This window comes from Rutilus rutilus (assembly GCF_951802725.1).
Source record: "Rutilus rutilus genome assembly, chromosome: 20".
NCBI classification, from domain to species: domain Eukaryota; kingdom Metazoa; phylum Chordata; class Actinopteri; order Cypriniformes; family Leuciscidae; genus Rutilus; species Rutilus rutilus.
The window spans coordinates 20,100,949-20,114,890 of record NC_140225.1 but is presented as its reverse complement, the minus strand read 5'-3'; the positions used below and the strand labels follow the sequence as shown (position 1 = coordinate 20,114,890).

The window sequence follows — 13,942 nt, the reverse complement described above, 5'->3', positions numbered from 1 at the left end:
GTACGCGCTGGGGTCCTAACATGACAGGGCAAGATTCAAACCATCGGCGGGAGAAACTGATTCAAGCTTCTTTCATTACCGTTATTTTATCGTTATTTTGGGCAAATTTTAATGACAAATATGAATTTTATATATAGGCAATTATATCTAATCGACCCAGAATGTCATAAGAAAAGTATGTGAGCGCTATTTTACCACCATTCCTGCTTTGTGTTTTGGTTTGGGCTTGTCTTCAGCTCCATCCAGCTGCTTCTGTCACAAACACGTGAGTATTTCACTCTACTGATTTGGGTTTCATCACTGTATGTTCTCAGCATTAAAAATGATTTAAGTTTCATTAGATATGGAGATTTCGACCAGTTCCTTTGTTGTTTGTGGTTGTTCAGCGCTTTCTCTTTGATTTTTATTTGCAGTGTTTCATCAGAATGCAGTCCTCTAAATTTGTGGTTAAGGTATGTTGACGTAACGTTATTTCTTTGATCTTTTGGTCATTGCTGCAGTATTTTGGTTTAACTTTATCGTTTTTAGTGTTATTAAATGTGATTTCTGCCGCCACATGAGAAAAATTCGAGCTTGTCATAATTATTACCTATAAAGTCGAAACTTGTTTTATCGCAAATGAAAAGTTACAGATATTAACAGTAATAAATAAATAAAATAAAATAAAATAATTAATTATTATGAGGGGCATACGGACATCACAAGATGTTATAAGAATTACACCACACAATATAACATTTTGTCAATATGAAAAATGAAAGGACTCAAGGATGGTTATACGTTTTCGAAAGTTTCAAGGTTTGGCATTTTCTTATAGAGTCGAAACTTTTTATGTCATAATTTTGACTTTTATCTAATCATTTTAGACTTTTTAAATGGCCTTTTTGTCATCATTTCACATTTTCATGTCATGATTTCAACCTATTTATTTCAGCATTACTTATGTCAATTCAAAATCTTTTACTTTTATCTAATCATTTGGACTTTTTATGTCATCGTTTCGACTTTAATTTTTTACTTAACCATAATATGGCTTATGTCATAATTTCAACTTTTATGTCATAACTATGACTTTTATGTAATTTCTGACTTTTATATTTTTATTTCAACCTTTTATGTCATAATTGTGACTTTTTATCTTTCACTTTTATCTAATCAGTTGGACTTTTTATGTCATAGTTATGACTTTGATTTTTAACAACCATATTATGGCTTGTGTTATAATTTCAACTTTTATGTCATAACTATGACTTTTATGTAATTTATGACTTTTATATGTTTATTTTAGCCTTTTATGTCATAACTGTGACTTTTTATCTTTCACTTTTATGTAATCAGTTGGACTTTTTATGTCATAGTTTTGACTTTGATTTTTAACAACCATATTATGGCTTGTGTTATAATTTCAACTTTTATGTCATAACTATGACTTTTATGTAATTTATGACTTTTATATTTTTATTTCGACCTTCTATGACAAAATGAAACCTTGTCCGGTTTCACAGACAAGGCTTAAATCTAGTCCCAGACTAAAATGAATGTTTGAGCTGTTTTAACTGAAAGTAACTTGCACTGACACATATCTTAAAATATGTCAGTATCATTGTTTTGTCTCAAGATGCACACCAGTACATGTTTTTTCTCTAAGGCACATTTATAAAAGACTAGTAAAATGCTCTATGCCATATCACCCAAGACTGGTTGCCCGCTGAAGATAAGCAGGGTTGAGCCTGACCAGTACTTGGATGGGAAAACCAGGTTGCTGCTGGAAGAGGTGTTAGTGAGTCCAGTAGGGGGCGCTCACCCTGTGGTCTGTGTGGGTCCCAACGCCCCAGTATAGTGATGGGGACACTATACTGTCAAAAAGCACTATTCTTGACTCCTTCGGATGAGATGTTAAACTGAGGTCCTGACTCTTTAAAAATCCCAGGATGTCCTTCTGAAAAAGAGTAAGGGTTTAACCCTGGCCACATTTGCCCATTGGCCTCTGTCCATCATGGCCTCCTAATCATCCCCATACATACTGATTGGCTTCATCACTCCGTCTCCTCTCCGCCAATAAGCTGGTGTGTGGTGTGCGTTCTGGCGCGATATGGCTGCCACATTAGTGGTGTTCGAGGAGATTCCCCTCTTCCATGTATAAGGCAATTTAAGTGTTGAGAAAAGCGCTATATAAATGCAGTGAATTATTATGATTATTAATTGAACTAAGGCCTAATCCTGGTTTAATCCAAGCCCTGTTTCTAATTTTTAATGCATAACAATGACTTAATTAAATTTCTTATTTGTGATTTACCAAAGCATGATTTTTTTCTTATGTGGCGGAAACGGGCTTCCGTATTATAAGAAACCTAAAGGGATTTATACAGACTCTCAAGATCAACTTAAAATTCAGAGCTGTTGAATAGATGTACCTCATTTCTAAACACTAGAGGGGGTAGTTGCCTCAGCAAATGAACGCTGTCAGCATGCAGCTGTCTGAATGTATTAAGTTAGTAGTTTACAGAACAGCTCCCACTTTTTCATGTTCTTTGTGTGTGCTCATTACATGTTTTGTGACAAACCATGCTAAAAAGAAAACGTCCAGATTTCAACATAGCGTTACGCTGTATTATATTTTCCATACCGCCTCAGTCACTTTCTTTTACAATACATTAGTTTGATGTTTATAATCATGCATGCATCTATCCAGCTGAATGTCTCCTCGGGCCGTGTTTCTCGGCAGCACAGATCATGCTGGACCGGCCCTGTCTATTCATCTTCAGGCCAGATGAATGTCAATGAATGTCAGTGCTAATACATGTCAGATGTTTCTATTAAGTGCTAGAAAAGCTCTGGGTCTCTGTCTTTGTTGATGTTTCATATAGTGAAGGCTTTAACTCTAGTTCCTGGACGCTGCTGTGGATCACTCACATCCGTGTTTAGTGCCAGACTTTTGCTGCATATTTCTCTCTTTCTGTCTTTCTCACTCATCATTTCTCCTGTCTTTTTGTTTTTCATTGTGGGAGAGCACCACTCACCAACTTCACCCTCCCAGTCTGCACATAATGATACTGTTATATATGTTGCTCTCCCTGAGAAAGGAACTGTCATGCCCAACACTGTGACCACAGGGAGACATTTAAAACGGGGAGGCAAACAATACCATCAACTGGCCCAGTTCTCAGCTAAACTCTTGTAGGCGAGCATAAGACCTGTGTCAAGATATTACAATACTTTATTCTTTTCTATCCCAGCTGAAAGGGATAGTTTATCAAAAAATGAAAATTCCCTCAGAATTTAGCCTCATGCCGTTCCAAACCCGCATGCCTTTCTTTCCTCTGGGACACAAAAGGAGATTTTTTTTTTTAAGAAGATTTTGTCTACGAAATGAAAGTCATTGATTGTATGCATAAAAAAGTCATACGGGTTTGGAACGACATGAGGGTGAGTAGATGATAGCAAAATGTAATTTTTGGGTGAACTATTACAAACAAATCTGTAGAAAATCAGAAAAGGTACTGGTAATTTTCTGGTAGGACAATACCTGGGAAAAATCGATACAGAAAATTCCTTCATATTACCACTGTACATTGTGCCCTATTTTTTACATTTTAAAATGACTTTTATAAGCCACCCGTAGATTGATTGTTTGAACATCCTGACACAGCAACATTAAGTTGAATGTCGTGTTTCCACGGTGCGGTGCAGTTAATGTTGGAGATGAGATACTCCCACGTAAATTGACTCATGCTTCAAGTCGAGGCCCTGACTTAACGCCTCAGAAGACACTGAATATTTATACAAGACCTGCCACGCCACTCTGCTGTTATACCCATTTGGTGCAGGAGATGATGGGAGAGCGTGATTCTTTGTTTTTGAGTATGAACATTAAGTGCTGGGTAGTATGACAGATGTCTTGGCTCTGGTTTATGTGCTAGGTCGACTTCCCTGGTAGATACGGACCACACACTTGGACCTCCAAGCATCCTGTTACTGTCATCGGATCAAGGAAATATGTTGTTATTTCTGAAACGCAGAGGGAAAAATGGGATGGATGCAGCTTAACAGACATGGGAGGATGTAATAGGATTCTAAGCATGTCGTTTTTTTGGAAATGTCCAAGAAATATTTTAGTTAGTTAATTACTACAGATGTTTAGATTCACCAGCTTAATGTTGGTAGTTTAGCAGCATTTATTTTAAAAACCACAGTGTAAAGAAGTGGAGGAATGTTTTTTTTTTGTTTTTTTTGATAGCCTACTTCCTTTTTACTAGAAATCTTGGGATCTTTCTGATATTGTTCAATTGTTTGTAGAGCTTTACCAGGTGATATTCTTGCCTGTTCTTGTAGTTGGAATTTTGCTTCTGGGTTGTGTCCTTATGAAAAAAAAAGAAGAACTCCATTCAGGTGTGCTTACATCCAGAGATTAACACTTGATTATGGACCCCCCCCCCCCCCCCCCCCTTTAATTAAACAAATACTTTTTGGGGTAGAAAAAATACAGAATTGATCATTTTTGTAACTTTTTTTTTTACAATATCATAATTCAGAACTCATTAATCCCACTGAACGATTAACTGGCTGAGTGAGTAATAAAATGAAAAATAATATAAAAGTAGTTCAAAAGAGTCATTTGATCATGAAATGTGAATCATAACTATAATGAGCACAAATATAATGTGCTCATTGTTGCATGGAGCAAACACTAGCACACACTTGATATTTTTTTTTGTCTGCATTGTTATTTTTACAGGAAAAAAATAAAAATGCTACAGTAAAAAGTTACATTACTATTTGTTTATTCCAATTTTTTTTTTTTTTTTATGGTTTAACATCAGGTTATATATAATTTTACTGTAAAATGCTGCAAATGTATGGTTTTTCCAATGAATTACCATATAATTTATAGTGGAAAGTGAAATGGTGAAAAGACATTCACTGTGTTTATATAAATAATTAATTTTTTTCTTGTTTTTGTTATCAGTAATGGTTAGTTAACATTTATTGCATTATTTTAGTGTAATGTGTGTTACCCTAATATTGTTTTGACCCTGTGTACTGACCCCACTATTTTCTACTGTGAATTTCAGGCAACTACTGTATTTTTTACTGTGAATTTCAGGCAACCACAGCTGCCTTTTTTATTTTTATTTACTGTAAATTTTAACAGGATTTTTTTTTTTGCAGTGTAGATTTCAAATGATTTACTCACCTTTTGACCATTTTAGTTGCAGTCTGGAGCCCTGCTGCTATATTTAAGAACTTAAGCTCATAACTCATCCCACATTAGATTTGATATGCTGCGAATTTGAACAATGTCTCAAATCGTTTGGCTTATTGAAGAGAGGTGTGCTGCTATGTCAAATGCCATAGACCTTCATTGAAGGAGAGACCTGAGCCATATCTAGAGATCAGAATATCTTAGAGAGCTGGGGGTGGGCAATTTTTCCTTGAGCCTGTAAGAAACCACCGCAGAACACCTTAGCAACCACATAGCAACCCTAGCAGCCACCTGGATCACACTAGCATCAGTGCGCTGAGTTTTGCATGCAAAAATCTAGTTAAACTTGTTTGTGGCTCATGGATCTCTTGCTGACGACGCTAATGTTTACCCTCTTGAAGGAACGTCAGGTGACTCACGCCATACAAAATCAGCAAGTCAAGACCAAAAATTTAAACTTTTAACAGGCAACACCCATAGATCTAAAGAGTTCCCTTAGGCTCCGGAGACTGTTCGTCGACCTGCGACGCTCTTACAAAGACAAAGACGGAGCTAGACAGAGGGGGGAGTTTTATTGAGTGAGACTGCTTCTGCTGCCCTCTGTCTCTCATTCTCTCTTTCTCTCTCCCTCTCTCCCAGCATAAAACATCTGTGGCTGGTTAATGTTAGCCCTGGAGCTAAGTGCAGAGAAAGGGGGTCTGGTTCTCACACCAGCGATAGCAGTGGTAAAAGGGCAGGGATGTGTGGTGGCGAACAGGCAACTGCTGCACAAACGCTTCTGGGCCGGCTGCCCGACACTAATCAGAGTGAGGGCAGGAGAAATCTCAGTTAGGGAGGGTGAAACTGATAAGAGAAGGTAACAAGGGAGCATCTTGGGAACTGCAAGTGATGCAGAGCAGAGCCAGGAGTCCAAAAAGCCGAAAGCAACCCGGTTTGCCTCATGTGTTTTCTTAGCGATTGGGAGTAGAAAATAGCACAGCTTAGCCGTGGACTTCGGTCAGAGCGGCAGGGACTGATTTGGTACTGTTCTGTTTTACTGTTTGTTTGGTTTCAGGGCCTGTGTAGTGTGTTTTTGGCAGGCCATGCTGATCAGATAAAGAGTGAAAGGTAAGACCGAGTTTAATCAGGAGGTTATTGGCCTACAGAAAGCCTCAGGTGTATTCAACGAGGATCAACAAACGAAAGGATGTAGAAAAAGTAAAAGCTGTTCTTTGCCTCAAGCCCTATATACAATAATATAGTGAAGAGACTGAAGACTGAAAAAAAAACTTCCCGAAGACAGTATCATTCCTCCTCTAGAATGTGACACAGAACTATCAAGAGTCAAGATTGTCATTGCACAACAGTGAAGGATTTTTTACTCTGCAAACAAAAGAAACTCTGCAAACAAACCTAGATAACATTTCAGAGAAATTTAATGTTTCTGCCAAGGGATTGTTTAACGGAGGTTGTGTAGCGGGCTAGCGGCTTAGGTCAGAGATCACCTCTTGGTTCAGCTGTTTTCTGGCAGATTTTTCCCCCCCCGAAAAGCTTTTCTTTAAAGCATTCAACAAAACCTTTGCAAAAGTAGGCCTATCTGTTGCAAAACTTATGTTTTAATACCATTCTCTGCAAATGCAGCCAATGATTTTCTTGTTTACTGGCATACTAAAAGACTTTGGATGGCTGTAGTATTAGTTATTGTGAAATTTTGCCTAAGAACTATTTTTAGATTTCTCACAAAACAAATATGAATCCAAATCTTCTGGATTATTTCATTCTAGCTTGGTAATGCAACAGTGTTTAACTTGCTTATATTCATGTAAACAGTACAATTGTTAAATGTGCAAAATTCATCCAATCAAACAGGTGTGAAAGGATAGTTCATTCACAAATGCAAAGATCTGTCATCATTTACTCACTTTCAACTGGTTCTTTCCCATGCATCGAAAGTCAATGAGGTCCAAAACAAAAAAAAAGTTTAGCAAAATATCTTCTTTTGTGCTCCATAGAAGGAAGAAATGCATGCAGATCTGAAACAACATGAGGGTGAAGTAAATGATGACATGATTTTCAGTTTTGGGAGAACTGTCTCATTAGTACCAATGGCACTAATCCTTTCACGAACCGAACCTCATTATTCTTTCCAATCACTGTATGTCAAATTGACTCAACTGCACATTTAAAGACAGACCCCCATATTAGGCAAATCCATTTTACTGTTTCTCTCTGTCCCATAGTCACACAGGGCCTGGAAAAGCCAAGCGAACATGCCTCTCAAACACTGGGAAAATTCCTACAGTCTTCTGTAATGGCATATTTTGGATTTCAAAAAGAAAGTGGAGAAAAACAGAACAGCATGCGATTAGCGTGGCAGTTCCAGAGGCAGCGTAAGAAGATGCATTATGGGATCATCGAAGCCAAGCTCCTTTTCACCGCCTGATTGACAGTTCCTGTCCATTCCCTCCTTTGCTTTCCCACGCCACGGTAATTGTGCAAGGCAGTGAGCCGAAACCACTGGTCAGTGTCAGAATGGGCACAGCACAAAGACGTGAGGAGAAAGCCGCCCAGTGTTTTCTAAAGGATCTGCTGTCCTCCACATACATGCATGCATACATAAAGATTCCTCTGTTTCTTCTTTTAGCTCTTGTCTCCGCTTGCCCACAAAGGATTAACTTGGCTTCAAACGCTGCATCGGATGAGATTTATCACGGATATTGGAATGAATGTATCTGTAAGGATCTCAATGAAACGAAAACAACCTTGACACAGATCCTAACAGAGTTGTCTCATATGTCACCACCACCTATATATAGCTGCTTGTCTTTAAAAAACACACTTCCATAGTCTGACACAAGGGGGCAGCCTGTCCCTCAAGTTCAACACGGCCGCCATCAAACCAACCCTCATGTACACAAAGCAGCAATTAGAGGAAAATATGCTTTCATGTCAAAAACAAAGCTATTTGGCAGCACGATTTGGCCTGTCTGTGTGCTAATAATGTGCCGTAATCCTGCTTGACTGGAGATGAATTCGGAGGTTAGAAGCCAAACGAGAATGCTGGAGACGTTTTATTTACTCAGTCGCTGTAGATTCCACCGGTATGGGGAGGCATAAATCATTGCTTATGTGACGAGTGAGAAAGAGACAAAGATGTAAAGAGAGAGAGAAAACTAGTGTAGCCATAGAGCGGTGTTAAACAATGGGCTTTACCCAACACACCCTTCTAATTCACTTTCTCACGTCATCCTTTCCCAGCTGGCCTCGGAGAAACACGGACCTAGAGCATTACCGCCTGGCCCGAGCCACTTTAGCTCCTCTCCAGGGCCCACTAAAACGCACTCGCTCATTCGTGTTCTATCAGGATTTTATCAGGCACTCTGGAAGTGCTCTAGAATGTGTTCTGGACTGTGTCTTGAAAAGGGGAATTTCTTCTTGTCTGCTCCCCTCTGAAGTCATCAGCTCGTTTCTCCTATAGTCTATCCAGCTTGCGTCCCCGCAGCATCAATGTGGCCACATCTAGCTTTGAGCTCAGGTGTTGACATGCTTCAGCGCCGGCTCCTCTTCATCCTCTTGCGGGTGGTCCGGGAAAGGCCTGTGTGAGTGGACCGGAGCACAGTGACAGGCTCGTTCTTGCGCTCATGTGTAAAACATAATCAGGCCAGTGTGGAGTGGAGATGTAACAAGTGCTTAAACGGCCGCGACTGCTCTGGCTCTCCTACTTTGCTATGACTTATTGTCCCTGACGTGCTGACGCAGCGCTCCAATAATTCCACTCTTCGGACGAAGTTCTGGAGCCTCCTTGAATCTGGCCCTCTTCTCGTCACATTTCCATAAACTAACAGGTTAGCGAGGTCATCCTTTAGCAAAGCCTGCAAATCCTTTGCTGTGTCAGTCCTCTGTGCGTCTTTAGTTTTAACACCATCGTCTCTGAGATCAAGTGTATCTGGTTACTGACATGATGCTAATGAGGTGCGTTTACAAAGCTTGTAAACGTGGTGGGCAGAGAGGGGGGGAAGCAGATGCACAAAGACAAATGGAAGAGGATGGTGTGACTTGCCTTCAGCTATGGATTTAAAGGTGTCATTTAATCAGCTCAGTGATGACTTTTTGTTGTATTTAAGACCCCCATTTTTTTCTCTTTCTCTCTCAAAGTGTGGGAATTTCGTAGTGCTAGTGGATCTTCACATACTGCCCTTAGGCAAAGGAGACAATGCCAGCTGGTTCTCTGCAGAGCACAGAAAGGTATGGGAATTAGGGTGTGTTTCTGTTTGTTTGTGTTTGTCCTCTTACACTTCAATTGGCTGATACTGCAGAAATCTGGAATTTGGATCTACTCTTGGGGATCCCCCCCATCCTCCTCCTGCCTTTATAAGATATGTTTTTGTTGGCCCACACAGCCGAAAGACTTTGAATGATTTTCCCTCCCAGGTTTAACGCTACATGCAGCACATCTAGTTAAATTTGAGCTCCATATAAAAGTTTTAAAACAAATGTCACCTTGGGAGGTTTGTCTTTTTCAAGATTGCAAATATGTACGCAAACACTTATGTGTTTGTATTTACAGGAAGTCGGCTCTCTGATAAGAGATGCATTGGAGCCGAGGGTGAGGCAGTTTCAAGAGGCCAGATACCAGAAGATCCAGCCCAAACAGAGGAAAGATTTCACCCTGACTGCTCCACTCTGTCTTGAAGGTACAGCACACATGCGCTCTGCTCCAAAACGTCCAAATCTTTTCCTTTTGGATGTCACCTTAGAAGGCATTTAAGCAGTATACAGCAAGGCAGCTCACTAGATTTTTAGAACAGAGCCATGATGTTTTGGTCATTGTTTGGTCATTTTTCTGCATTAAACTTGTATTAAAAACATGACTGTAACAAACATTTTAGAGTTGTTGCTGTTTATTTGGCAATGTTTGATATTTAACAGCTTTCTTTAGTTACACCATTGGCATTTGTTCAGAAGATGGTGACGTACAGACCCGTTCCTCATGTCCGTAATGTCTAAGAATGTTTAACTATATTGATTTATGTCTTTGTACCTATTTGATCCACAAATACCACTGCGATATTCCAGTACAATTACGAATGTACCTGTCAAGGTGTGTTGAACCTGAATATTTGACAATTTGCTATAGGCTATTGAAATAAATAATTACCCGTGATGAAGCTGCAAGTAAAGACCTGTGTCTTTCACTCACCTACTTTAGAAACGATCTCTCCTTCATAAACATGAAACATGTCACACTGCTTCACAGCTTGGACACTCTGTACACGGCTGTCCCACAGTTGGAAGGGAAAGGTTTCAAAACAAAGTGGAGAAATCGAGGCCATACCTGCATGCCAGCAAGAAAAAAAGAAAAAAACTTTAAATGTATGCAAAAGAAGCAGCAAGCTGTTTCAAACCACTGAAACTTAGTCCAAACTAACTCTAGCCGGATTTAGTTTGAAATGACATCACTCCCATTCATTCTTCGATTTCGCTTGATGTGTATTGGGGCCTTAAGGGAGGCGGTTCTTTCTACACAGGTAGCACTTAAAGATTGTAAAAGGCTGACTCACTGCGTGGGCCAAGTCCCGCTGAGAGAGGTAGATTACAGGGCAGTTAAGCTCATAAAAAGAAATTTCTCCTCTTTAGAAGTTGCTGCCCCTCTCACGGCACGTCAAGGAATTGCTGCACCGCTGCAGAGGTGCTCATCTTTCTATGTTCTTGTTGTTCAGTGCTAGTATTACATGCAGTTTTGCTTGTTTTACTCTCCTCTTGCTGCTGTAAGATAAGTCAGACAAACAAGAAAAAAAAAAAAAAAGGAGGCAGATTCTTTATAGTCCGGCATTAGCTATTAGGGTTTTTAGGATCTGTCTGTCAGTAGCTGGTTTCCCAGATAAAGATTGACTTACCTCAGCTTTCACTCATGACACAGTGTATGTGTCCATTACCTCTCATTAGAGAACGATTTCAGATCTGAAGAGCATATCATGAATCACTGCTCACTGTGTATTTAACAGCTGTGAGAAATGCAATGCTGTGAGTCTCGCCCCTTGGTCCAGGTGAGAACAGGGTTATTGTCTAATATATCAGAAAGACTGACTCATTATCTCTGACAGATAAGCATAACAAATGAGGAAATGCACTCACAGGGTGTGTGTGCATGGACAGATGGTCTCCTTCACTTGTGTCCATAAACCTTGAAGTTTAAAAGTATTTTTTAGGCCTCTGGCAAGAAATGGAGCTGAACTGTGACTGGGAAATAAATGCAAGGGTCACATGTTCAGTGTTGAGGTCAAACTAAAACCAGCTGATCTCCTTTTCTAGTGCAACATACACACAGGGTGCTCACTCAGCAGATATGAAGTATCTTTTATGAAGAATGTATATTAAATATGTATATTTTGTTTTTATTATTTTATGTGATAAAATATATTAGGGGTTTAACTATATCCAAACTGAACCAAAAATCACGATACACCACCCATTGTACGTATTGCAATACTCTAATGGTGTCCCGACCCGAACGCGCCCAGCCGTAGCCTATTGTTGAGGTTGAACTCACTTTACCTTGTGTGACAAAACAAATTTTTCTTCCTTCTGACATTTGATTAAATGGTATTTAGGGGTGTAACGGTACTCGTATTCGTCCCACGATTTCCGTGTGTCTTACAGTATGTGTACAAGACGAATACAGCGTTGTAGCCACCATTAACCATCAATAATCGCAATAAGCTCCGCTTTTTGTCATTTTCGATACGATTTTTTTTAAATTGTGTCCATTTTATTACGAAATTCAAACAATAAATGCCGTTTTTGACGCTCATTAATGTGGCGTGACATCACTATATAGGGGCCTTAGCTTAAGCAGCTGCACGTGCGGAACGCGATTATCTTTCTAATAAACGTGAATGAACATCTGAAGGCATGTTGAAAGATATAGTACAACTTACTGAAACGTATCTCGTGTAATCGCTCAATTAGTGTTTCAACGGCAGAAAGACATCAGTAAAGCAGCTTGTAAACAAGTATTTTGATGTAATTTGCCTCAGGCAAGTTATTCAGTGTCCACAGCTTATTAGTTCGCTAGAGAAATGAACTCTTTTGCTAAATATATGCACTATATTAGCCTATATATTCATTACATTTTACTTAATCTGTTAGTGATGCCTTGATTATTTCATGTATATAAAATGTACATGTTTTATTTAGAAATATCCTTTTTTTGTATGTATAATTATATACTGGAATGATAGTAAATCAATATAATTGGTTATACTCAACCCCTACATTTAATGATACATATTTATATAAAATGTTAAATGTGATTTGGTTAATTTATAATATGTATGGCGGTGACATTCAGTGTATCCTTGATTCCTATATTGTTTGCAGAGTCTGCTGGACTGAGTATGCACACTCCCTATGGTTTGTAATTCCAATTAAATTGACCAAATAGTACCTTGTGAAGTCCACTTCGCAACACACTTTCAGACGATTGGAATGTACCCAAAGAGTTCTGCGATTTTCCCAGTCACAGAACATGTGACCACTCCAGCTGTCGGCTATCAACAGCTATTAACTCTCCCCAGATCCTTTTGTGTGAACTCACTTATGCACTAGAGATATTTTTCCCTCTCTTGTATGTGTCAGCTTACATGATTTCATCATGCATGCATCAAGCATGGCGTTTTGTGTTCAGTCTCAGCTTAGATGTGTCTATTGTCAACCTCTGTGTGGTTGTTTGAACATGCATGTCACATTTATCATATCCAGTGAGCGTGTCACATGCCGACACATTTCCTGAGCAGTCTGCTCTGCTCTCAGCTGCAAAGGCCATTTTTCAAATGTCAGCCCTTGTAGCTTCTCTCTGACTGGCTACCTCATGCTTCCCCATTAGCTCATAGTGAGTTGATTTATTTATGCTTTGGAGAGGGCGGGAAAGGGGGAACTTTTCCCACCAAATGTCTTGGCTTGGTGGAAGCACGAGCCGGACTCTTGGCACACTAACCAAGAAAATGTTTTTTTGCTGGAAGACAGCAGATTGCAATGTTTTATGTAGCCATTTGTTGAAGCATATCTACCCTGAAAATGGAAATTCTTTCGGACTTTTCCCCCTTATTAAGAATGATTTTTGGAGTGAGATGAACGGTATGCTTGTTGCACTCAGGGGAAATAACTTTTGTATTTTTTTTTATTAATCCCTAATCTTAAGAAAGAAGTCACTGCAGCCCCTGCTTGACTATGTATGTCACCCAGAGAGTCTGTTTGCTGCTACATTTCAAGAGCTTTAACCTAATATCTGATGCTACAGATTCAAAATAGAGTTATTAGGTTTAAACGGAGAACATGAGCTAATTAGATTGTTGCTCAAAGTTTCTGCCAAATAACTTTTCTGATGAAGATGAAGCTAAATCAACTCAGTGTCTTTCATTGCTAGAGTTACAGCATAAGAGATGCTTGTTTTCTTTTTCTTAACTTTCTCTGACCTCATTTTTCCAGGAGTATTTTGTTCTGGGAAAACCCATAAATTAAAAGATCAATCTCTTGCAATAGAGTTCACAAAAGCAATCCAATTTCATCTATTTCAAGCAAGCACACACACATTTGAGAACTTAATGAATGATTCACTTCGCATTCTTTCAGTTTGGAATGTAACTAATTTGTGTGAAATCGATTTTGTGTGAATCAGTGTATCGAATTTGGGCACTAGCAAGGATTTTGATCGACTAAACATCGGGACTCTGATGACTCAGTTTTCTTGCAACACAATTA

The 13,942-nt window shown here is 39.1% G+C and overlaps 1 protein-coding gene across 2 annotated transcripts in view; it reads left to right on the top strand.

Annotated features, from left to right (window-relative positions):
• Positions 1 to 2: 2 nt before the first annotated feature.
• The window catches only part of slx4ip (SLX4 interacting protein), a 38,641-nt gene continuing 24,701 nt past the window's right edge, over positions 3 to 13,942 (top strand). Inside the window, exons 1-4 of one of the 2 annotated variants that reach the window (XM_084390663.1) lie at positions 3 to 265; positions 414 to 452; positions 9,338 to 9,427; positions 9,750 to 9,876. In XM_084390663.1, the coding sequence (XP_084246789.1) occupies positions 426 to 452; positions 9,338 to 9,427; positions 9,750 to 9,876 (244 nt within the window). In that variant the 5' untranslated portion in view covers positions 3 to 265; positions 414 to 425. The remainder of the gene's footprint in view (positions 266 to 413; positions 453 to 9,337; positions 9,428 to 9,749; positions 9,877 to 13,942) is intronic. The other variant, XM_084390664.1, reaches the window with a different exon arrangement.